General features: G+C 39.4%; 1 protein-coding gene across 1 annotated transcript in view; it reads right to left on the bottom strand.

Moving 5' to 3' along the window:
- Window positions 1-16062: 16062 nt before the first annotated feature.
- TAFA4 (TAFA chemokine like family member 4) overlaps window positions 16063-24359 on the bottom strand; it is a 48219-nt gene continuing 39922 nt past the window's right edge. The window contains exon 4 of the mRNA XM_065642748.1: window positions 16063-16214. Within this exon, the coding sequence (XP_065498820.1) occupies window positions 16063-16214 (152 nt within the window). The remainder of the gene's footprint in view (window positions 16215-24359) is intronic.

Here is a 24359-nt window from a genome sequence, read left to right as displayed (position 1 = left end):
CACATTATACTGCAGCTGAGGGTAATTATTTCCAAGGGAAATGTGTTTTGTGACCATGACCCATGGTAGGCTCTCATAATGGTGATTAAATTCACATGTGACTAATATACATAAGACATTAACTGAAGTTTGAGGACTTATTAAGATTTGCAGAGACATCTGCAGGGCCACAGAAGACAGTATCCTTGGGCTGCAGAAACAAACAAACAAAAAAGTAAAAGTTTCTGTTGGTCTATAAGGTTAAAGAAATGAATTTCAGATTTTCAGTGATATGTCTTAAAGTAAAACCTCTGCAAATTTAACTTTTTTTTTAGCAAAGAAGTGAAAACAAAAGAGTTGTTGCAGCTCACATCTAATAAAATATTACATTTTGCCTTCATATAGTGCAACTCCAATCACCAGTGAAGACCAAGCTGATGTAGAAACATGGGGGAAGAGGATAAAAGAAATAAAGAGGATTTAGATTCAATGCTTCACAGCTGGCATTGTCTGTTTCTTCCTTACTGCAGCCTGATGGCAGCACAATGTTGTGCATTCAGTACTTCCCTGCCATGCAAATGAGCAAAGTACTGGTAGATATGGGATATTCCTTGTTCCTTTGCAGCAACCAACTGGCTCAGCCAGTGCTGGAGATCGATTAAAGCCAGTGGCTGATCACTCTGCCATTGGAAATCCTCCACCTCTGTCTCCCTCTTGACACAGGCTCAACATTAAATGCCAGTCTGCCTGCCTTCAGCATGCATATACCACTGCTCCGAATCAGTCCCAACAGGAACTACAAACAAACAGCAAAACTAAAAATATAAGTTATTCTGTGCTGCGCCTGCTGCAGCATTAGAATGTAAAATTCTTTCCAGCTTCATATAAAGAAAACCCTTTTATAGATTTCCACAGTGACTTGATGTGATCTCTATGGTCACAGGTAAATGAGGGCAGCATCACAAGCTCATGGCTTCCCAGACGCTCTTAGGATGGCTTTGCTGTATCAGCGGCATCTGCTTGCAGCTGCAGAGCAGTTGGCAAACCTTAAGCCCATCCTTAATGGGAAACCATGCTGCAGCACCTGTCTGTAAGAACCAAATGCTGTTATGAAGAGCTCCCCTTGCTGCACAATACCGCAAATGTTCTTGAAGAAAAAAATATACTATTTTGAAAGGAAAAACAGCTCTCGTCAAATTCAGTCCATGCAACAGCAGTGCAGGAGGCTTTAACAAGTACCTCTCCACTGTCTTTTGAATGTGTGTTTATACACAGTTTGGATCTAAAAAATGAAAGGGAAATGAGAACAGAAGTGAGGAAAAATTGGATCTACATTGTGGGTGGAATGAGTATAGATGTAGCTTTTACCACTCAGCCAAGTTTTCCACTGCATATCCTGTAATGCCTCATGATAGCTGCACACAGTCAATATTTGATAGACAAGTTGGCAAAGCTTACATCTTACATTACCTACTTACTACACAGCAAACAGAGTTGTAGGCAGGTGGGCTACAGGAATGCACATTAGGCAAACACTACAGTCTGGTTTGTCCCTTGGACCTGTGCCTTGGGGGCTGGATGGAAACAGCCTGGGCTTCTTAGCCCTCGCTGTCATAAGCAATAAAACACAGAGGGATGCAATTGCTTTCAGACATTGATTGAAAACCTTTGGGCTCCATCAGTCACACAGAATTTCTATCGATAAACATGCACACTAGGATATCTACTGCATTTAAAATATTATCTGCATTTATTCAACCATCTTGTCATTCTTTGTATGTAACGACCTGCAACTGGACCTCAAATACAACCTCCATTGCAGGACTCTATTAACAGAGAACCAAATCCAGCATTTCTTTCAAGCAGGTGACTGAATGGGAGGTGACTCCCATTCTCCTGCTTGTGCACTCCCGAAATCAACCTGATACCCACGATGTAGAGCAGGACATTTATGGAGTTAATGAGAAAAAAAATTACAAAGGAATAAGTTCGTTATTCATCAAATATTGATTTTTCTGAGATTTGACGTTATAATGAACCATACTCCTGAGGTTACTGTGCCATGGTAGAAAATGTTAAGAAAGGAAAGAATTTTGTTTATAATTTCAGAGGCTGCTTATTCATTTATACAGCTACATATCAAGCAGGGACAACACCTTTCGCAGGCTCAATAATGTCATTCCTTCCTTAAAAAACCCCTCTGGAATCTCCAAAGCAATCCTTGAATTGAGATTCTCCCAAGGTAAAAAAAATACTTTTGGAGAGTACAGAACATGTTCCTGCCTCAGTTTCAGAATTTGTCTGATAGAATGTAATTCTACGTACCTATGGATCATCAGATCAATGACCCAGGAACATAACTCTGTTGAAATATTCTTGACATAGTGAATGTTAATGGTTTGGAATAGGCCTACAGGGTCTAACCCATCAGTGCACCTGTAGCAATTCAGCAGACTATAGTGTCTCTAAAATTGCCATCAGCCCATAAAAACATAGGTTTATAAATGTACATCTCTAAAGGAGGAGCAAAATCTGATTTGATTTGACAGACTGAAATAGCCTCATCAGAGCTACTAACTAAAATATCTTCAAAAGTCTTTATGGGGGTTTTAGATCATCTTGAAAACCCCACTCCTTTTACGTGCCATGACTCTAGAACTCCAGTGGGATGCTTGAATGGATAAACCAAGATTTCATTTAATCATACAAAGGTTTGGGTTGGAAGTGACCATCTTCCCTGCCAGAGGGGTTGACCTTCCACTAGACCAGGTTGCTCAATGCTCCGTCCAACCTGACCTTGAACACTTCCAGGCATGGGACATCCACAGCTTCTCTGGGCAGCCTGTTCCACTGCCTCACCACCCTCGTGGGGAAGAATTTTATTCATGAAATTGGGTCAACACAACACAGCACAACATCCCCACCCAGCCCAACCAACCTTCCCAATTCATGACCATCAGGGTATTTTCCCAAAGGAAGGATGTCCAAAAGCAACTGAACTTGTCACATCATTGCTCAATGGCAGAGCTTTGCTTTGATGTGGTAGACAGCTGGTTTTGATGTGGCCAAGCCTCTATGCTGAGCCAAGAGCAAAGACCAACAGCTACAGCTTTCCGCTTTCACCCAGTTCAAGCCCATTGACGTCTGTAGATTTTCCTGTTCCCCCTGCTGTTCCAAATGCTTCTGCTCTTCTCTCCTCTGCCCTTCCCAATGTGTGACGTTCTCAGTGGTGGAGCAAGGGGGCAAAATTTGGGAGGCAAAACCTTGGGAAAGGAGGAGTGACCAGACCTATGAGCGGTCAATGTGCTGAACTTACCTTGGTGTGCTGGGGCCACAGCAGTTGCACTAAAGACACTTCTGTCTCAGCAGTCACTCACCCACTGCTGATCCACAGATCTCCATTCCTCATCAGGAACCCAGGATGAAGAATTTTATGAAGATCTCTATGAAGCACCCTTATGAAGGTCTTTATGACCTTCGTAGAAGACAACCTATTGTGGTGAGGGAGATAACCTGGTGGGTGAGTAAATGGAAAAAGGGCAAGGGCACAAGGGAGCAAAGACACAATAGTGACAACCAGAGCTACACCCAACCCACGTTTTGAGGGTTTTTCTGCAAAAATATTTCAAGATATTTGGATAGAACCTTTCTAAAATGGAAGCTAAAATATTGATACATTCATTGTAGACAAACATATTGTACCACAAATGCAGCTCTGTGAACAGAGGCCTGAAAGGTATTATAAATAGCTCAAAATTTTTCCTCCAGATCTGTTTTGTTGCTAGGCTTAATTTTCATTCAAGAGGGAGGGGAAAAAATAAAACTTTTGCTAAAAGAATGCAAATATCCACATGCTTCATAAAATAAACTTCCTTTTTTGACATGATTACTCCAATCTAATTAAAAATATGCTTGTCACATCTTGGAAAATTAACTGTCTTCACACGGGGCAAGTGCTATCATTTGGAGAGGTCACAATAAATTACTTATAAACAAGAAAATAAAAATTCCTGCTCTAAGTACCAAACTCTTTACTAACCTAATTAAAGAGCAAAAATCATTGTCCTGAAGTGACTCTGAGATGCTTCCCGCTTGCAGAATATAAGTCTGTGTGCCTAAGGGAGCAACTCACCGTATTTGGGAAAGAGATGGAGAGCACAAAGTGAATAATAGAAAAGATGAGAGAAGGGATTTTATGCAAATGCATTATGAATATCAATACACCCTAGCACTACAACAGTGACTGCATCATTATTGTGGAAACTGGGGGATTGTCTTTGTTGTCATTCAATGCCAAAAATCAATGCTTAGTATCCTTTTCTCATGATACTGTTACAATTCATAAATTATTAACTGGAGTCTTTTGTAAAAAGTTCCTGTTTACAAGGTTACTCTGTAAGTTAAAATGTTTGTTTCCCCTCAGATCTCTACTGTAAAGCATCTGTGGGTAGATTTACATGATGAAGTTGATAGATTTGTATTTTGACAGTACATCTGTCATCTTTGCTTCATGTGTCAAGAGGTCAAGTGTGTGTTTGGTGTTATCAGGTGGCTCATTAGTGTCCTGTGGGACACACTACCGTGTCTACTTTACTTTAAGTGACAAAAAAATGTTCTTTTTAGCCCTTGGTGCAAGAATTCACATCGCCTTCTCAACAGTTTGTATTTTCCTACTGTCAGAAGATTGGAACGAATTTGTAGCACGTATACAGAGAAAATGTCTAGGGACACAGCATCATGTGGAGAGAAATCTCAACTCCTTCACACTCCCCCCATCAATCTGGGCTGCCAAGGGTGCAGAGTGCCCCCATGGCCTCTTCTTTACAGGACCTGAAATACATATTTAGACACTCAGCACAGTCACATTACAACTTGCACAGTCTCTGTCAAGTAAATGTGCATTAATCACTTCCAGCAAGCCGTCAGCTCCCTGCTAACCACTGTTAGACCTTTATACACCCTATAGGGGTAGGGCCTAATCCATAGGCTGTGAAAGCCATGGTCTAAAGTAGAACGAAGTAGTTTTCACATTACTTTCCAAAGACTGTGTGAAAGTTTTTCAAAGGAGCAGTACCACTTTCTGTACTCTCCCTGCGATATTCCTCCTGGGTTTGCTAATACCTCCTGCTGTCTGCAGGCACATCTTCAAAAGAGAGACTAGAGAACATCATTGTGCATTCATCTGGACCTGTGTGAACTCATCAACTCGAGGAGCTTCAGACGAATCCAGAGTTTAGTCCTGCGAACACCAGTGCTGGTTTACAAAGCACTTATTTTATTCTGTTGGAACTTAGAGTAATGCATTTTACATTGATTTTACCACTGTAGTAGATTACTTTGTGGGCCACTTAATTTAAAGGGTAAGCAAACAGCTGACAGTTTGCTTGCAAATCACTTGTTCTAGTGAATTGAAAGCAATAGCCATATTTGTTGAAAAATGTGGTAAAGAAAAAAATCCTGTGTTTCTGTAAACTGGAAAATCATACAATGCATGAGCTTGGGTGGATCTGTATGTTACTATACAGCAGGCAAACAGGTTCCATATCTAATTTTTTGTTGGTTTTTTTTGGGCTGCTTTTCCACTTCCGTGATGTTCATCTTTTGCTCGTGGTGGCTGATGGATGGCATTGTAGATGCTCTTTTAAGGTGCATGAAAACTATTTCTCCATTTATCATGGCTCTCTAAGGTCTCAGGCATATGAAGGCTACAGGTCAACTATCCTTGAAATGTCTGTTGAATAACCCTTTATATAAATAATATGGACTATCTTGATGTAGAGTTATCTTACCAACATAACCTTGTTACTCTTCAGGCTCCCTGCAGAGATAATTTGTGGGATTGGATGAACTGTGTCCCTCTTAGCTTTCTTTTCATGTCTGAACCAAACTCTCCCTCTACTCAGAAGACTCAGTAAGAATTTTCCTGACTGGAAGGCATTTCTTTGAAAAATCTCCCTGATGATTCAAATTAAAAAAGTGAAGGCGGCACATCCACCCACAACTGTGAATTGCAGAGAACACAAATAAGGACTCTATAGCCAAGAGCCATGAGTGGGATTACCAAATCTTCACCCAGTGCATACATTAAAGAGCAGAAGGGATTCTGGGTTCGTACAATTTATACATTTTTTTGTAAATGCCCTTACCAATCTGTGCAACTTCATGACAGTATATGTTGTCACATAGTGAAGCAGAACTCCAGTGAGCAGACAAAACATTTGCATCCCTGTATCTCTACTGAGAAGTCTTCAATGACTAAATACCAAGATCTAAATGGAAATAGTCAGTTCTGCAAAATTTCACTTACAAAAATAAAAGCCTTTTACACCCTACATGAAGAAGTCACTGTTAGTGCTGGATTATCCAATGTCCCTAAACAACCAGTAGCTGGCAGATACAATGCAAGTTATGGCTGAAGCAGACAACTGTATATGAGAGAGTTAATATGCATTTAAAAGTTACTGCCCCCCAGCTACAACCTTCATAGTAGTTTAAGCTACCTCACTTCATATCTTCAGAGAGCACATGTATGTATGGTACCTGCATTTCAGCTAGAAACCAGTATCTTATTTAGACGCACTGCTCAATCACTTGTGATCTGACTGTTTCTTTCGCTTCCAAAATGAAAAACCCATAGTGGCTAGAAGAGACTTATAAGTCTCTGAATTTCAGTCCGAGAAAGGCATACAAAGACTGAATACACGATCTTCTTTCTTCATTGTATGGTGTGGGCAAGAAGAGTGAAGCCAGAGGTGACTTTCCACTCAGTCTCCCTCATGTCTGCACCTTTTACATCATATCTCAAGGGACCAGAAAGCCATATGTACTTCCAGGACCCATCTTGGGCTGGCAAAATGCAACAGTCGCATTCACAGGCTTGAGCCACAACGTTCGGTGTAGCCTAAAGTGATTTTTCTGGCAAAGTTTCACTGACTATCATTTTGTATAAATTATTTTAATCAACAAACTTTTTATCTATGCTAACAAAACTGCTCTTCTTTCAAGTGCATGTAATTCTATTAGTATTAGTAGGAATATCACACACACACAGAGGAGGGTAGAATGGCACCTGAAGTGTTCTAACAGCAATATTAGTTTCTCCTGGTGGGTGACTTTGTCCTCATAAAAATAACAAAGCTACAATACTTTATAAAATGCAAAGCTCTCTTGAAGATTGGTACAGGCTCTTGTCCTAACTGGTAAACTTCATGAATTTTCATCTAAATGAGAAAAAATTGGTAACTGAGGCATACCTGTATAAGGCTCTAGACTTTAAAGTAACAGCTGAAAACATTGCCTGTGCTTTTTTCTTTAAGAGTAACTGATTGACAAGAAAAAAGACACAAAGAAAATCAATGGGAGATGTGCTGCTTATTCATCAAGGCAAAGTCATCATTTGGAAAAAACTTCCGCCTTTATCACTGTCTAGGTTACCCTGCCTTTGCAAAGAGGATCTAGTTGCTCAACTAAACACCAAGGTAACTGAAGTGGAAAATAGTACATACTCCACATTTTCAGGTGTAGCAGTCTCATTTCCATGCAGTGAGCATCCCTGCGGCCATAACCTTCAAAAAAGCATCCTCATGAACTCAACGTAACCAGCACATTCCAAATTCCAAGGTGAACAGATCCATTCTGAGTCTGCCTAGAGTTATTACCACAATGCAGTGCTTTGGGACACTGCAGCAAAGTCTGCCTAGAGTTATTACCACAATGCAGTGCTTTGGGACACTGCAGCAAAAAGCAGTCCTTTAAGTGACTTTACTACAGTTTAGAGGCATTTATTTATCCTAAATAGTTAAAAGTTCATTACAGGATCATCTATATCAATAGCTATAGAAGCGTCTATCATGACAGAAGTCTTAACTGTTCTCTTACCTCAGGGCCTTCTCAGTCTGTAAGCAAATTGTGCGTCTTCAAAGACATTTTCTATTGTCATGGGTTTGTTGTGAATTAACCCTGGAGAAAATTTACAGCAAATGTATAAACCTTATGCACTCTCTTTAGGTGCAAATTCTAACACAAAGCCTTGAAGACAACAGAGGTAAATGGGAAGTGGATTTAACAGAGTTGTAGGATGCAAGAGAAACCTTGCAGGAATTTCTATTAAGATAATTTATTTTCTAGATAAAGGAAATTCCATTAATCTAGTGTAATCTATATCAAAGCATTTATTTTGATACCGCAGATATTTCCTAACCTAATTGGAGAAGATAAGGATGACGGTAAGGAACTTGCTAAAGAGTGAACAATGGCACTTTCTGTTCAAAACAAGATAGGACGGAGTTCCTCACCAGTCAGACCTGGCAGTGTTCAAACATGGCCTTGCAAAGAGACACGAGGAAAAGCTCAGCACCGAGAACAGGCTGCACCTCAGGACCTCGGCCCGGGAGAGTCACAGTGTGTGACATTCAGTAGCACAAACTTCAAGGCCACTCTCTGAGGTACAGTCAGTAAAAACATACACTATCAGCAAGGAGGCACGAGCTAAAAAAAACCAAGTCTAGAACATTAGTGAAACTCTTACTGACTGTGAATTGCTGAAAGAGGGCTACATAGATAGGCAGAGAAAAAAGGAGATGAAGAGGCCATGGTTATTTTATGCCTACTGAAACGTCACCTGGGCGAAGGAAAATACATCAGGGTCAACCTAATGAGGGGAGAAAAGAACACAGTTAAGTAAGACATAGGTATAATCAGGACATAAATTGGTTCAGCATGGATATTAGAATAATATCTCATCAGAGGAGTGTCTGCAACAAACTTTTTTAGAAATTGTATGGCAAAACATTGCCACTTTAAGACAAAGAGGATTATTTTCTGAACCAGACTGTAGGAGAGAGTGCCTGCCCAAACAAAAGCCTGCACATGATGACCCACAGGTTTTAGCCCCATAGAAGCTTAACTGTGGGATGCAGACTGCGGTATCTAAGAGATTGCAAGTATGCTGCTTATAAAAACAGCTCTTCTAGAACAAGTAGATAAACATGAACTAAGCCATTTACATGGAGAACACACCAAGAATCTGGGACACTGATCTCTTCTACTAACAGAGCTGCTGGCAAAGACTTTAATTTTGCTATTGCTCAGCAGAAGGGCAATGCTGGTGTCAGATGCCAGACAACAGCATTAGAAGCAGCAGCAGTTCTCCAAAAAGAGACAGGCATATATTACAGCATTTGTGCAATGAGTCAGAAAAAGCTGCAAATCAACCCAAGATCCTCTGAAATGAAGCTGCTTTAGGAATATAAAATCTGTCATGGGCTGAGGATCTGGGAAGGCAAGTCATCCGTTTGAGTAGTATTTCATAATCTCATGCTATCAAACTTATGTTGTAGTTTCCCTCTTTCTCACTGCTAGAGAAAGCAGCTTCCAAGTGGCTAATGCAAGGTGTGTAATATACTGTAACCTTTCTGGGCAAGTAGATTACATGTCTTGAATGGGTGAGACTTAATCAGACATAAGCAGTTTTGTCTCTGTTCTCAATTCTAGAACAAATCTAGTGTATGACCACTGGCAACTGACTTATTTTCTTTGTATTTATCTGCAAAATAAGAGAAAAATAATAACTTTTCTTCAGAACTCTTGTTTGTCCACTTAAAACATCTCAGCAATGGGGTTTGCTATGTCTTTGCAGAGCACTTACCAAAATAAATAAATAAATGCCAGTTATGGGCCTACTTTGTTCAAACAGTAAATTAAAATGATCTTCAGTAATGATATTGTTGAATATATAGGCACAGAAACAGTAGAAATAGTAAAGGTAATTTTAAAATTTAATCAGAAAATCAAAACAATGGAAAAATATTAAGAAGGTAAAGCTCATTAGAGCAAGCAGAATCTATTGACTGTTCAGCAGTCCAAGCATAGAGCAGAAAATCTCTTGTTTAGCTATCACTGAGTACAATGACGACTATGATCCCAGCTGTAATCAAATACATAACTGAAAGTGAACTAAACCAGAGAAAACAAAAAACACAGGGCCAGATCATTCCACCACTGACTTCAATGGAATTACCTGTCTGGATACTCCCACTCACTCCAGCAAATCAAAAGCTAATAATTATTACTCTGAACAGCTTCACACTGCTGATGGTATCGTTTCCCTACTAGAAAGCTTATGCACAATGACCTAAATTAGTAGAACGCACTTTTTTTTTTGCTTTTCTGTCTATATAAAAATTAGATATATATTATTACCTTCATATTTACATAAAGCACAACAATGAATTCAGTAGCTGAGTCAGCAGCTGTTCATCTGCATGATAGCCATCTGCATCATTGCATTTTACTCTGTTCCAATGCATCTTAAGTCGTAAAATGATGTAATGGGGAACAGACTTCACCTTCACTTACTGTTCAATATACAAAGACTGATGACAAAAAACTGTAACAGGCAAATAAGAAAATAAGTATGAAATGCATCTACAATAATATGGAACAATTATCTGTCACAAAATGTAACCACTTGGAAATTCAGACTGTCAAGGAACTGGACATTTAATTATTATAATCATTCTAAACAAGAACTAATTGAAAATGAAGAATCACTTTTATCTAGAATTTTGCTTATGAATTTTAAGTACGTTACCTATTAGGATATAACCAAAGCTATGAAAATCCAAACAAATTATCCTCCTTCCAGTAAGCCTTCCTTATACAGTACAAGCATGCGCTCTCTTTTTTTTTTTTTCTGAGGCATCTGAATGAATATTTCTAGCTAATGGCTAAATTCTTTTCCACATCTGGATTCAAAGAGGCAAGGAATATGTATACTTTGCTATTCCCCTAGAGAATGGATTTATTTTAGGACAAGAAAAACTACGTCTACTTTCAAATTTTCTCTCTTCCTCATGCTTTCCTGCCATAACTTATGAATGTTAAAGTTCAACTATCTAGAACTATCTAAGGAAACAAATTTAATTACACGGATATAACCAAAGTATGCCCTACAATAATTGCTACTGATTTATAAGTTCCATCTTTTCACCTTCATACAACCTTGATAGTTACTGAATCACAGTTGAAAACACACCAAGATGTAATTTGCTAACACTCTCCTGCCAGTTCACTTACCATTGGGATCAGCTTTGTATTTTTATGTTGTACTGTATGTGAGAAGTACCCCAGACCAATCCATAGAATCATGGAATCGTTTAGATTGGAAAAGACCTTTAAGATCATCCATATCAGTTCTAATGCAAGCGTTTTCTTTCTATGACTCCCTAGGTTACATTCATGATCTCAACTCATGTAAAACAATTTTATATATCTTAGAGTCATTAAGAAAGTCTTATCCTTGATGCACTGCAGAAGTTCAGGTGTGCTCTTCCAGGAATTTCTGCCAGGTGTCAGATCCTTGGGAATCCAAGGTACGTTTCAGGCAGAACCAAATCTCCTTGTGTTTTCTTATGAAATGAAAATGTACCATTCTGTATAGCAAAATGCAGGTCCAGGAACTGCAGCCACAGTTGAAAGGAGAATTGTTGTCCTTTTTGCTGACTAATTTTGCAAGTTCAAAGAATTAAGTGAACAGCATCACCACAAGAAAGGGTCTCTGTGTAAAAGCCAAGCAACAGTTGCACATGCCATCGTTCTGGTAGTGACCCACGGGTTTATCCTTTGCTACCGTGTTACCTATAAAAGAAGGGGAAAGAGTTAACTACACAGAATTGATAAAACAAGAATGATAGCACATGCTTTGTTGCTACAAAGGAATTGAACATGAGTAACATCATGAATGAACTTGCAGCAGTCATACTTAAATACCTTGAACAGAAACAAAATCTATATGCAAATGTCAAGTACACTTTCAATAGTATAAGGGAGATTTGCAGATTTTAAAAATGGCCATTTACTATCAAATTTGACACCAACATCTCATGGAAATCTCCTTCTGCTTCATTTAGCTTAGCATCATTTTCAACACCAATGTCTACAGCACAAGTGTATGACTTACATCCCAAAGGACCATTCATGCAAACTGCTACCCATTCCCAGCGGTCCGTCTTACAGGAGGGAACTGGGGATCAGACAGAACATGGTCTGCAAAGGGGATGAATTGCTCTTGCAGGAGAAGCCGCTCCTAGATAGCGCTTCTCCCACAGGACCCTGCGGTCTCCTCCCCTTACATCCATATGCACCCTCAGCCAGGTGCTCCAGGGATGTATGTGCAAGCCTTAATGCACACACAGCGCACAACCCCAGTGGGTCTGGCTACGCCATCGGGAGGGGTCATGTCAGATGTGCCACCCTGGAAATGGGTGAGAAGAGGCAGCCTGCAAGGAGGAAAGCTTTGTCAGCTCTGCTTTGTAGCGTCCAGCTGTGTTACAAAACTGAACAGACACTCAGCATAGAGAAGTTTTTATTTCCTTCCCTGAAGTAACTGATGATACAAGCTCTTCAGCTTTTCATATTTTAACTGTCCCACTCAGCTACTAACTATTCATCTAAATACTGAGTAGCATCAGGAGTCTCCTGTGCTCTGTATACTTCAAATTACTCTAATATTTTCGTAAAATGAAAAGATAGAGGACTTAAAATTGATTAGATTGCATTTTCTCTTTCAGTGTATAATTAACTTGTGGAAGACATTGTCCCAACTAGCACTGATCCCAGGTATTAGAAAGCTTTAAAAATTGATTAGAAATTTAAACCGTAATGAGATCATCTTTGTTACATAACATAGAAAAAATTTTAATATGGAATGGATCTCAACTCTCGCATTTTAGATATAAGCCAACTATTAAATTTGAAGAATTTCATATATGTGTACATTTTCTATAATTGTCCCCAAGGGTTTTTCCCTGTCTTTCTGATTTAAGTATCCCCACACTGAGACACACAGGCTGCTGCATGGTTTGGACTACTGCTCTGACAGTTTACACAATCCTCTTTGTAATGCACTTCATACATATTTTGTTGATTGAGCTGAGTTTAGACAAATCTTTGGTCTATTTTTAAAATAACTTTTTAAAAAGTTATATAATACTTTCCTTTTCCCTGTAACAAGGGAAATTTTCCTTCCATTCTGTTTTCTTTCCAGTTCAATATTGCCTGTGCCACAAGTTTTTTCTCAGAATCGGGAGTTATCATTACTCATTATATTTGAACAACAACTACATCTTCGTAGAGAGAGAAAACCATCTACAAGACAGGCAAAACACCTATAGAGGAAATACAGATGCCAGGACAGATTCCGTAGCACAGCTTTTGCTGTCCGGCAAGCAGCTGCAACGTGAGCTTGGCAGCCAGGGCTTCCTTAAGGTACAGGAGAGAGAAAGAAGCTCGCGTGGGATGTCCACTCCTGCAGAGGGGCACAGTCATGGTCTGAGACCACCCATTCCTCCCCGCATGACTTTGGAGAATCCTGAACAACTCAGCTTGGATGGAAACACGCCTGCAGCTGAGGGCAATGAATCCCACCCACAAAACCTTGGACATATCACGTCCTTTCTTACTTGGAATAATAACAAACTTCATGATTTCAGACTGATTCTCAAAAGGAATAATACTAAAAGCCAGCTACAGGAGTACAACAACTTGGTGATAGTATGACCAGTCCTCAGCTTTTAGAAATGTCACTACTATTTGAGGATATAACCATGTAAATCTCAGCCTCCAAAAGTAACTCTTCAGGGTTCACTTACTAACAACACAGGCAAATGCATGGAAAAAGCTTTTATGGGTCAAAACCAAATATTTAAAAGCATGAAAGTCTCCACACATAAAACACATACAGCAAACAATGGAATAATTTCTAGCGAAGAGCAATTAAAAAGAGAAGGACTAAACCACCTTTTCAAGGGATCTGCCCTTTAAGGAAGTCTGCTTGTTCCCTTCTCTAACATGGCCAATCACTAGTTAAAGGTCAAAACTCTCTTGTGTCATTTCAGTGTAATGTCTAACCACTAACTTCGTTATTCATATCTACATTTACATTGTTGCAATCAGAATCAGGGTCTCCCTTACACTGTGGCCAACCGCATGCATAAGAAAATACAGTTCTACCTTAACTTTAAATCTAAAACAACACAGGGCAGGAAAAGAAAAACAGAACCATGCAAGAAAAATGAACAACTCTCATGTCAGTCATGCAGTGGGATTATTCACATATAAGTACAAGTGTCATTTGTTTGCTTATCCTTTCAATTAAACACCCCTGAGAAATCTCCTACAGTGATAAAAAAATCAATGCAAAATACATTACCCCACACCCCAGCAAAGCAAAGGAAGAGTTGAATGAGACAACATTTGCACTCATATTACTACTCTCTGCCCTCTGTTAGACCCACACAAACCCACTGCAGTTGATGAATTTGCACAGGTCTAATTGCAGACACAATGATTTGTCCCACTGTAGCTTTATAAAGACATCTCTAAACTCAGCAGCGTGTGTTACCATATTCCGCGGTTTGCTGGTTGCAGTATTTGTTATGGATAATAAAATAAATGATCCGTGCCAAATTTGCCCTTCCATTGGTAAACTCCCACTGACTCAGGGTCCCTCTTTTCACTCTTAAGAGCAAAAGTCACGAACACAGGCTACATGACTCATGTGGTCAGTTGACCTCAACGAAGTAAAAGGCAACTCTTCATAGGAAGGAAGAGACAGCTGCAGGAATGAGGACTTGATGCCTTAGGCCTTCAGTCATCAATGCCAATATAAAGTTCTTTCTTCTGCCCTTCATCCCTCTAACATCTACTGAAGGCATCAGGGATATCTAACCCTGGCTTATTCTTTTCCCATAAGGTCCTTTTGCTATAAGTTGTCAGCTCTCTTCTGGCATGTCCAGAGATGAAGTTGTCTTATTCAATATCTAAAACTCCTTCCTTCATCAGTCTCACCATTCAGTGTGATGCTACAACACTACCCTTTATCTACCTATGAGTAGTTAAAAGTCAGTGCCTGTGAAAAAATTTAAAGGCCGAGGGTAATCTACACCTTTCAACAACTGACTGCCAGTTACCCATACTGACTCTGGAGCGTGTAGGCCAAGATCTTGGTGTAGTATCCGTCATAGGAGAACAGCTGGACAGCACACCATAAACTACATCTTTGACATTTGGTAAATAACATTGATTTCTAACAATTCTTCTGATCTTAAGAACTGGACTGGAGCTTTTCAGACTGGTTGAATTGGTCAGATTTTCCGGCAAGGCTGCTACTGTGCCATATCTGCAACTGGGCTTTAGACCACCGATATCACATCACAGCTGCCCAAACCATCTCATTTTCTCTCTTTCATCCAGAAATTAGTACAGTTTTCACTCCTTAAAACAGCCATTATTAAACAACATTTGGTGTCAGTATTTGCTTATTAACTCAGACTGTAACCTAATCAACTTCCCTTCCCAGCTAGAAGAGGCCATAAAGGGAAAAGCCAAGCATATGTCTTTCCTTGCTATTGCTTGCTAAAGACTCCTGTGTTATATTTAGATATGCAGTACACTGTGATTTGTTGAACTTCAATGGACTGAACTCATTTTAGATTGCTAAGCAGACAGAGGACATGATATTTTCTCTCTGCTGACCATTAATTAAGAAATAGGATGGCATAGCAAAGTTTTTTTTTAAACTAAACAGGCAGTCCAGAGGATGGCCTGTAATTAGAAATTATCTGAACCAGCCTCATTTCCAGAGGTGCTCGGTGTCCCACAGTTCTCATGGACGTCAGTGCAGATTTTCAATAACTCCCAAGACAGGCTACTTCTTTCAAAAGCTAAAAGCACTTTTCAGCAGCACAGGAATCTGACTTTAAGTGACAGTGGTAAAAACCTTGGATCCATGTAGTCATTCTGCAAACTGACAAATTGATCCTGGAACATGATTATCCCTCTAGCATTGGTCACAACTGAGTAGCTCCTTTGCTCACTAAAGGCTGAAGCAGGGCCTTCTGCAGTTTGACTCCAGCCCCAATAACTGAACTAGGCTGGCAGTGAAGGGCAGTTCTGATCCAGCATTTCCCTCTCTGAGAACAATTGCATTAATCATCACTTTCGAAACCACTGAGGAGTCCGGTACTGGTGCTCACACCCACAGATGCAATGCAATAAGTAAGTGCTATCAGCAGACTGCCACCTTTAAACATAGGCCATCTCAGTACTTGCCTTTGTGGTTTTGACTTTATTTCCACTGCTGCAAGACCAACCTGAATAGTCTGGCAGTACTTTACAGTCCTCTCCATCCAAACAGGGGTTCATATGACACCACCACTTCTGTAGGACAATGGAAGCTAGAAAAAAATATAGGAAAGAGAAACAGAATATATATATTTTTTTTTATTACTGTTGGTTTTAGTAGTCGGCTTGCCTGTACAATGTTCAGATGTTTGATTTCAAAAGGTAGAACCAACAGCTCCTCTTTTAATAGCTGATCACACTGATTGTGTTTGAGCTAAAAATGTGACTACAAAACTGCACCAGCACACAGAAGGGTAAATGTCACATGCAAATGATGAAGACGGGCAAGCATGGCCAGAGACTGACTCCAGCATTTCAACTGACCTCTGGAAGTGCCCTTCCGTCTCCATTGACTACAAAGATGATTTGCCTCCTTCATTTACACGTATCAGTCAAGTACCTGCTGTAAGGTGGAATGAAACTAAGGCTTCTTGTTTAACCCAGCTACGCATGTGCAAGACTGGATGAAGAAATGCCAGTTTCTCCCTTCACTGGGTGAGAAAATAGAATTGCACAGAGATGTGAGCATGTGAGTTCTGTCAGCAAACACTGCACATAAGAATGTGGAAGCCACTGGAAAGCATTAGATTATTGACTAAAAATCTACTTGCAGTTTCATTGCCAGTTTTTCAGTTTGTTTGGGGAGACTACACTAGCACACCTTAACTGCGCAAATTTATTAATTTTCTATCTTTAAGCCAATTTCCATTGATAAGACCATGCTTGTCATTTCTACAAATGTAGTCATGACTTTATAATACTACTGTTAACAACAGATACACTTTCCCACAAACAGCTGCGAACATCTGTGCGCATTTCTCAGGTTTGCATTGTTCATGGCATTCAGCAGATTCTAGAAAATTAGTATAAAATATATCAGTTCACAATCTTACATAATATAAATAGGATTTCAAGATAAAAAATGGCTTAAGATGTTGATTTAGTTAGTCTGCGTTATGCTACTATGTGCACAAAATATTGAATTGCATGCTTTAAAAGATACCACATCCAAAAGAGATTAACAAAAATAATTTAGCCTACTGCTTGTAAAGCACTTCTTTTTCTTTTAATTTCAAGGTAGATTCATACTTCTGCAACCTTCAAATTAGGATGACAAGCAGGCAAGCTGACATCAGGATATTGCTGAAATGTTCCTTCAATTACTTTTGTTTAGCACATTCACTCTAAACCTACACGAAAAGCACTACAAAAAATATACTTCTGGAGGACTGGTTTGGTTTTCATCAACTATTCTCTCAATCTCATAGAATTATAAAATAAATGCATGATTCCTTTCACCAGCCATTTGGATCTCAGATCATTTGCATTGATGATGTTGACAAAACAGTTGAAACTTGACTGCGTTTCCTAGGAGATGAGGGATTATTTCCACTCCAGACATATGGTCCAGTTGTCTATTTCGTCTCTGCTACTTTCTAAATTTGTTTCAGTTTCTATACTGCATTTATTTGAGGTAAATATGAGGAAGTCTAGAAGGCCAAATTCAAGAAGGCTGAGGCCATGTGCAGGGGTCCCTAAGCAAGCAGGAGATCCTGGTAGCAAGCTAGCTGTGTCTTCAGAGCTCTGCGTCAAAGCCAGCGAGTCCTCCTGCGAGACGTGGGTACCACGTTACCCAGCTCTGCACAGGGCTGTTTTGAGTGTGGATGTGGTGACTTCCCCTGCACTCTGACATGTGAACATGCTTTCATATATTTAGTGTTACCCTATAATAATAAGTTCGACTTCAGACATTGAAAACCACCTCTCACCTGTGTCCTGCAGTTACTCTGATAACTCCTTAGATCCAACCTTTTTCACATTTGTTTTGGTGAAATCTGTTTTGAGACCACAGAAAATGCACCAAACATGGCAGCTTTTATTTATTTATTTATTCATCAACCTATTCCTAAACTTGATGAAAGGAAAAAAAAGACATTAGTTGACTGGCCAGAAGTGGTTCAGGAACACGACTGCCTGGAACAGGAGTGGTTCACATAGTGCTTCATTCCTGACCACCTGTGCCCATGCAACCTGGAATGTGGAACTGAAGATGGTGAAACTGGCCCATCATCTCCAGCAGTAACATCTTCCATTAAAACAAGCACAGATGTGAATAGGAAACATTGCTGAGCCAATCTGTAGCTTGAAGAAGATCCACAAGCTCTTTGTCAGACTGCATATTTCACCTTCTATTCATCTCTTGTTTAGACACATTCATAAAAAGTGACTCCTACCCTTCTGCTGACTGATTTCTATTCCGGGCCCCTCAGTTCAAGAAGGACAGGGAACTTCTGGAGAGAGTCCAGCGCAGGGCCACAAAGATGATTAAGGGAGTGGAGCATCTCCCTTATGAGGAAAGGCTGAGGGAGCTGGGTCTCTTTAGCTTGGAGAAGAGGAGACTGAGGGGTGACCTCATTAATGTTTATAAATATATAAAGGGTGGGTGTCACGAGGATGGAGCTAGGCTCTTCTCGGTGACAACCAACAGTAAGACAAGGGGTAATGGGTTCAAGCTGGAACACAAGAGGTTCCACTTAAATGTGAGAAGAAACTTCTTCTCAGTGAGGGTGACAGAACACTGGAACAGGCTGCCCAGGGGGGTTGTGGATTCTCCTTCTCTGGAGACATTCAAAACCCGCCTGGACGCCTTCCTGTGTAACCTCACCTAAGTTTTCCTGCTCTGGCAGGGGGATTGGACTAGATGATCTTTTGAGGTCCCTTCCAATCCTTAACATTCTGTGATTCTGTGATTCTGTGGAGATACCTCTCCTCAGAGTAACAGCAACACTTCAAAATACTTAATACAGATCTCATTCCATTAGCTTCCAGCAAATCCCCAATTCTTTGCTGTAGCAATCCACTAATTCTTACATCCATTTTAAGTCAAATTTCTTTGTAGTTGTAACGTCCACTCTGCTGATCTGCATGTTCTAAATAGCTGTAGCTGTGTGTGTCAAACACATCCCTGAGATTATTTCATTGAAATTCTCCATCAGAGCCTTAGCCTCACCTTCATAGCTGGTGTTCTTTAACTATCATTGTCCCTGTAACTGTGCGACTCACTGGAGGATATAAAGGTTTCCTCCTCTTTTCAGATTGAGGCACTCTTGGAGAGGTTTCAACAGATGAGTTTCTAAGGAGCAAGAGTAACTATGTCACTCTCATACACGACCACCCTCACAGAGGGAAAGTAGACTGCTTTGGTTTGACATTAGCCAGCTGATTTGCTGGAAAACAGCCAGAAACCCTGCCAGAAATCTGCTGACATCGCTCCCTAGATAACGTGACTCCACAGAAACAGTAGGTTCAGAGCATAAAGCCAAAAGGTGTCAGTACTTCATCTCATGTTGCCTCACACAATTCACCTTGTTGTGCCCCCAGTTGTGTTTGGCTACACAGCATCTTCCAAGCCAGTCTGGAACAGGTGAAGAAACAAACTTCTCCCATTGTCTTTTTTTTTCCTGACAGCTAAACAATATCAGTATGAAATACACGCCTTAGTTTTCTTCCTCTTCCCACCTCTTCTGTCATGCTTTCTTCTCCTATATTACAGCACCTGTTAGCAATCATCATTTTCTCCCTGTGAAGGTATTAAACACGCTGCAATCCAGTAACTTTTCAATCTTCTGCCTGATAAGATGAGCTGATTGAACTTCAGTTTCGCACCAGAATACATTTGTCTTTATTAATGCAGTTATTTCAAACAGGTTCAACTTCATGTGAGTAGGACTGTGCCACGTGACAGCCTTGGGCTTGTTGTTAATTATCCTTTGCTCCACCGGATGAAACCCATACATGTTTTTATCAGGAGAGAGTCTATAGTTGCTTTCGGGTCACTGCTGAAAATGTTGCAGTGTCAGGCGCAGAGCTAAGCAGTCTCAAATCCCAGTAGGAATGTGCCATTGACTACCACTTCTTACTGGTGACTCTGGAGGGAGATGTGGTTTTGTGGTAGGCTGGGTAACTGACACTGAGCAGTGCCCACAAAGGCGTATGTTCAAAATTAAATAGCTTGCAAAAAATAAAACTTAAATCCTCAAATGTATTTAGTAACCAAATATTTAGTTGAATTAATTCTATATTAATCTTCCAAGGTAACTTGGAAAACCCAGGCTTACCTGTATTAAACCCAGAAACTATACGTATTAGCCCTAAAAAACTCCTCAGCAAGTTAAATCAGCTGTGTTTGGCAAATCTCTTTTCAGAAAACCACATCAACTCTTGTGATCTGCACTCCAGGAATTCCTTGTTGATTGGATACCATATCAGATTCTCAGTTACTCACACAGGATTGGGATCAGCATCAATTGTCCCTAAGTATCTGCCATGCTGCCTACCCACTCAAAATTGGCACAATACTAGTGCTCTTCTAGAATAACCCAAGTATTCTGCAATACATTTTGAATTACAACTGGGCAGAGATCTATTAGTCAGCTGGACAGGACTCTAAACTACCCAGGGTCACAACTAAAAAAAAAAAAAAGTTTAATCCCAGTTGATGTTGGTTAGCACCTCCTTTAGTTAACAATTCGTTATAAAGGACCTCCCCACTGTTATGTACCAGAAGGAGAACTGTGATGCAGCTCTGCCTCAGCAGTGACAATGTCAGTATTTCACACATTATTGGCCTCTATATATATTTTTTTTTTTTTTTTTTAAGTATTGCTGTGTATTCTACTTGAACAAGCAAATTCATACTGTCTTTAGTCTGGACAAATACAAACATCTTTACCACTCAGCTGGATTAAGCTTTCTTCCATATAAATTTTCAGTATACTAGTCATTCTACTCTATATTTCCTTTTATCCTTTGAATACTGACACAGCATTAGCATCCTTTTGAATTCTCAAGTATTCTGAAATCCATTCAAAAACAGTAGGAGGGAAATCTTCTCAGCTATTTCTTCTTTTATCTATTTCTTATGTATTGATTTTTTGTTTTCTTGTTTCTATATGCTCTCTTCCCTTCAGTCTGTAACCCAGACGGGCTTTCAGCCAAAATTGTCTTTTTTCTTCACTGTGGCTCTTTGGCCCTACAGAAAATTCTTAAACAATTCTTTACACCCATTCACATTTTTTCCAATCTGAGCGTTTCCTCCTCACAAATTCTAGGACTAATAGAACTGCCTGGATGGAAGATGATTTCGCTAGTGATGATTTACTTAGAGGCATTTAATGCACTTAGCTAAGATAGCTACTCCACAGAAAAAAACGTTATTAATGTTTTATCTTCTTGGCAGTAGCTGTTAGACAATCTGGAGGTAATTACTCAAGGATGTTTATTTCCATAAAGAAAATGGGTATAAACAAAATCTCATGACTGCTTTAAATGTAATTTAGTCATTGACAGAAGAACAGGTTGACCTTTGCTAGGCAAAATTTTCTATAGCTGCAATCAAACAGTATAGCTACAACTCTGTCTAGAGTGTGCTGGGTGTGTGGGATGTCTTCTCTGCATATTTAAATATTTTCTTTCATATACTTTGCTTTTTTCTGAGTTTAGTGGCTCAATTTATCTACAGCAACATTTCTCAAATTATCAGATGGGCCCGTGCTTGGAGGCTCAAATAACTCCCAGGAAAATTAGTTGTGTGTGTGTACAGAAGAGCTAGCCTTGCTTTTTTTGTTTGCAAATGCTCGTCAACAGCTTTCACAACTGAGTTCAAATACACAAATGACAGAGTTTATTGCTGAATGCATCCAAAATGTAATTGTCTAAGTATGTGTTATCATGGGCAAAGGATAAAAAATATCCTGACCCAAAGAGTTCTTGCCCTGTGCTCTCATCTAGGCTATGACAAGTGGTTTTACTATGCTTGTAAAAATGCTAGGAACATTTCAGTCTACAGCAAACATTGATTTTCACCTTCATATTCTTCTTTTTAAATTAAGTATTATACTTTGAGTTCTCCTACTACCACTGTTCAGAGCTTTCAAGATGAAAGACACTGTAGAAATGAAAAGTACTCTATATTTGTCAGTGAGGCCCCTCAACACATGAAGTATTGCTGCACAACACAGAAAACAACCAATTTGTAGCAATCAAGGCACTTAAGACTTTCACTTTTGTATTTGTAAAGTTTAACTTGCTTTAACTTCCCTTTCTGCATCACTTCAACATCTTTTCCTTGGAACTCACCTGGACATCTATCATTTCTTCTGTAACACCCAAGTACCTGGTTTTCTCCTTAGCGCATGAGAAAATATGTCATTTCTATGTGTGGGTGTATGTCTGAATGTAATTACGCAAACCTCCATTCTGACTTGGCTCAAATAGGGGCCTTCCTGAAATGTTGGTAGCTGTGAATATTGGTACATGTATTCACTACTTATTTGAGCAGGGCTTAGCCTTGACATATAGCGCTACTTCAATAAATTGCTGCTTTAAACCTGACCTTGTGTAAAATTCTTTAGCATCTGTCAACCTATTTCAAAATGTAAATATCCAGCTGGCCTATGTATCCTAAAAAACATTATGATGGGCTTTATAAGCCTATTTCATGGCCTATATATACAAAAGGGCACAATGCCCAGCAGTCATCAACAAGGAGCTCTGATGAACTAGGTTCTACTCCCACCCAAATTAACAAACAAGCTGTCACTGAAACCCCGTGGGATCTAGGTCAGACAACCCATATGCTGCAAGACTGTGAAAACTACAGAAAAATACCCAACTAAATTAAAAACCTGTAAAATACTAAAACCAGATGTATAAATGTTAAATGAGAAAAGCTTATTTTAATTTTATTACGACTTACTTGAAAAAAAAATCCAAATAAGTTGTAGCAAAAAGCTGCTCAAATGACAAGTTCGAGTCCAGAACAGAATGGTAAGTACAGTTTGTCTGGACTTTGCTAAAGTCCCACACCTTTGCAGTCTTCCATATTCTATGAGAATCTATTTCTTGCAGTAGTCTTAATATCTCATGAAGCATCTACAGTCTGTGAGCAGTGATATGCTTGCCTGGCCTAAAGGAAACCTCAAATCAACTCATTGCTTCCTGGTTTGTTAACACTAAAAGAGAGATCAGACCTTCATTTAAAAATAGCAAGCAGCAGCAGACTTTTGTAAAATCATCACGCAGATCTCAACAAAATTAAATGTAATTACTTAATTATATAACCATCCATTTTTTTGGTCACAAAAGGAAAACATAATTACATTCCAATAGTTTTATAAAGGCTGCTACTCTGCATAGAACATGAAAAACAAGCCCGTGTACTCTGCTCCAATAGTCTTTTTGGTGCTGCTCAAGAGCAGGTGAAAGACGCAAACCCTAAAATAATCACAGGCAATGTCAACATAAGAGAGATTGACTTCATCCTATTTACTATTGTTTTCCATCATGACTTGCACAGAATTATTTTCCTTTTAAGTGTGTGTAGAAGGCTAAAATCCTAACAGAACATGTTTTCTAAATCCAAACAGAACATATTTAAACATATTTGCTGTCAAAAATACTAAGCGCTTAGCTAATTTTACCAAGAATTCCAATATGTAAAAGCATCTCCCTGACAAAAGGTTGACAAAAGGTTATATAGTCTAACACAACAGGTGAATGGTACTTTATGGATACATACTCATGAATGTGAACTACTTTGTTTTCTTATGTGATAAACTGTGTTTGGACAAGGTAAGTAATTTGAGGGTGATCAGTCTCTGGAACAGGATCCCCAGGGAAGCGGTCATGGCACCAAGCCCGTCAGCATTCAAGGGAAGTCTGGATGATGCTCTTAGTCATATAATTTAGTTTGCATAGTCCTGCAAGGAGCAGGGATTTGGATTTGATTATTCTATGATTCCAGGTAGGAACTAAAGGTACCAATCTGCATCTCGTGCATGATCAACAGCACAGAGACGATTGATGCCCTAGTGTAAATGATAACTACTACTGGATAAGGTCTGAAGTTCAAAGAAAATACTTAAAAAGATTACTACAAGCCAATTTTTCTATATTTTTTTTTCTTTGTGTTAGAGAAATAACTCTGTGCTTTGGGCAAGTCCTTCCCTTTAAGCTCAGGGCAAAATATAGGCAAATTAAACAGACCTGCATTCAGTAAATAGATGCTAGAAAAAAAAATGAAATATCTGTCTCAGACTGAAATAAGCATATTCAAGACACAAACTGTTTCTGGGTTTCACAGTGTAGAAGCCTACTGAAGGATATGAATAAAGTGGGAGAAAACACATCTAATCCTG

This window comes from Caloenas nicobarica, chromosome 11 (genome assembly GCF_036013445.1).
Source record: "Caloenas nicobarica isolate bCalNic1 chromosome 11, bCalNic1.hap1, whole genome shotgun sequence".
NCBI lineage: Eukaryota > Metazoa > Chordata > Aves > Columbiformes > Columbidae > Caloenas > Caloenas nicobarica.
Note: the sequence above shows the minus strand (reverse complement) of the source record. Positions and strands in the feature narration are given on the sequence as shown.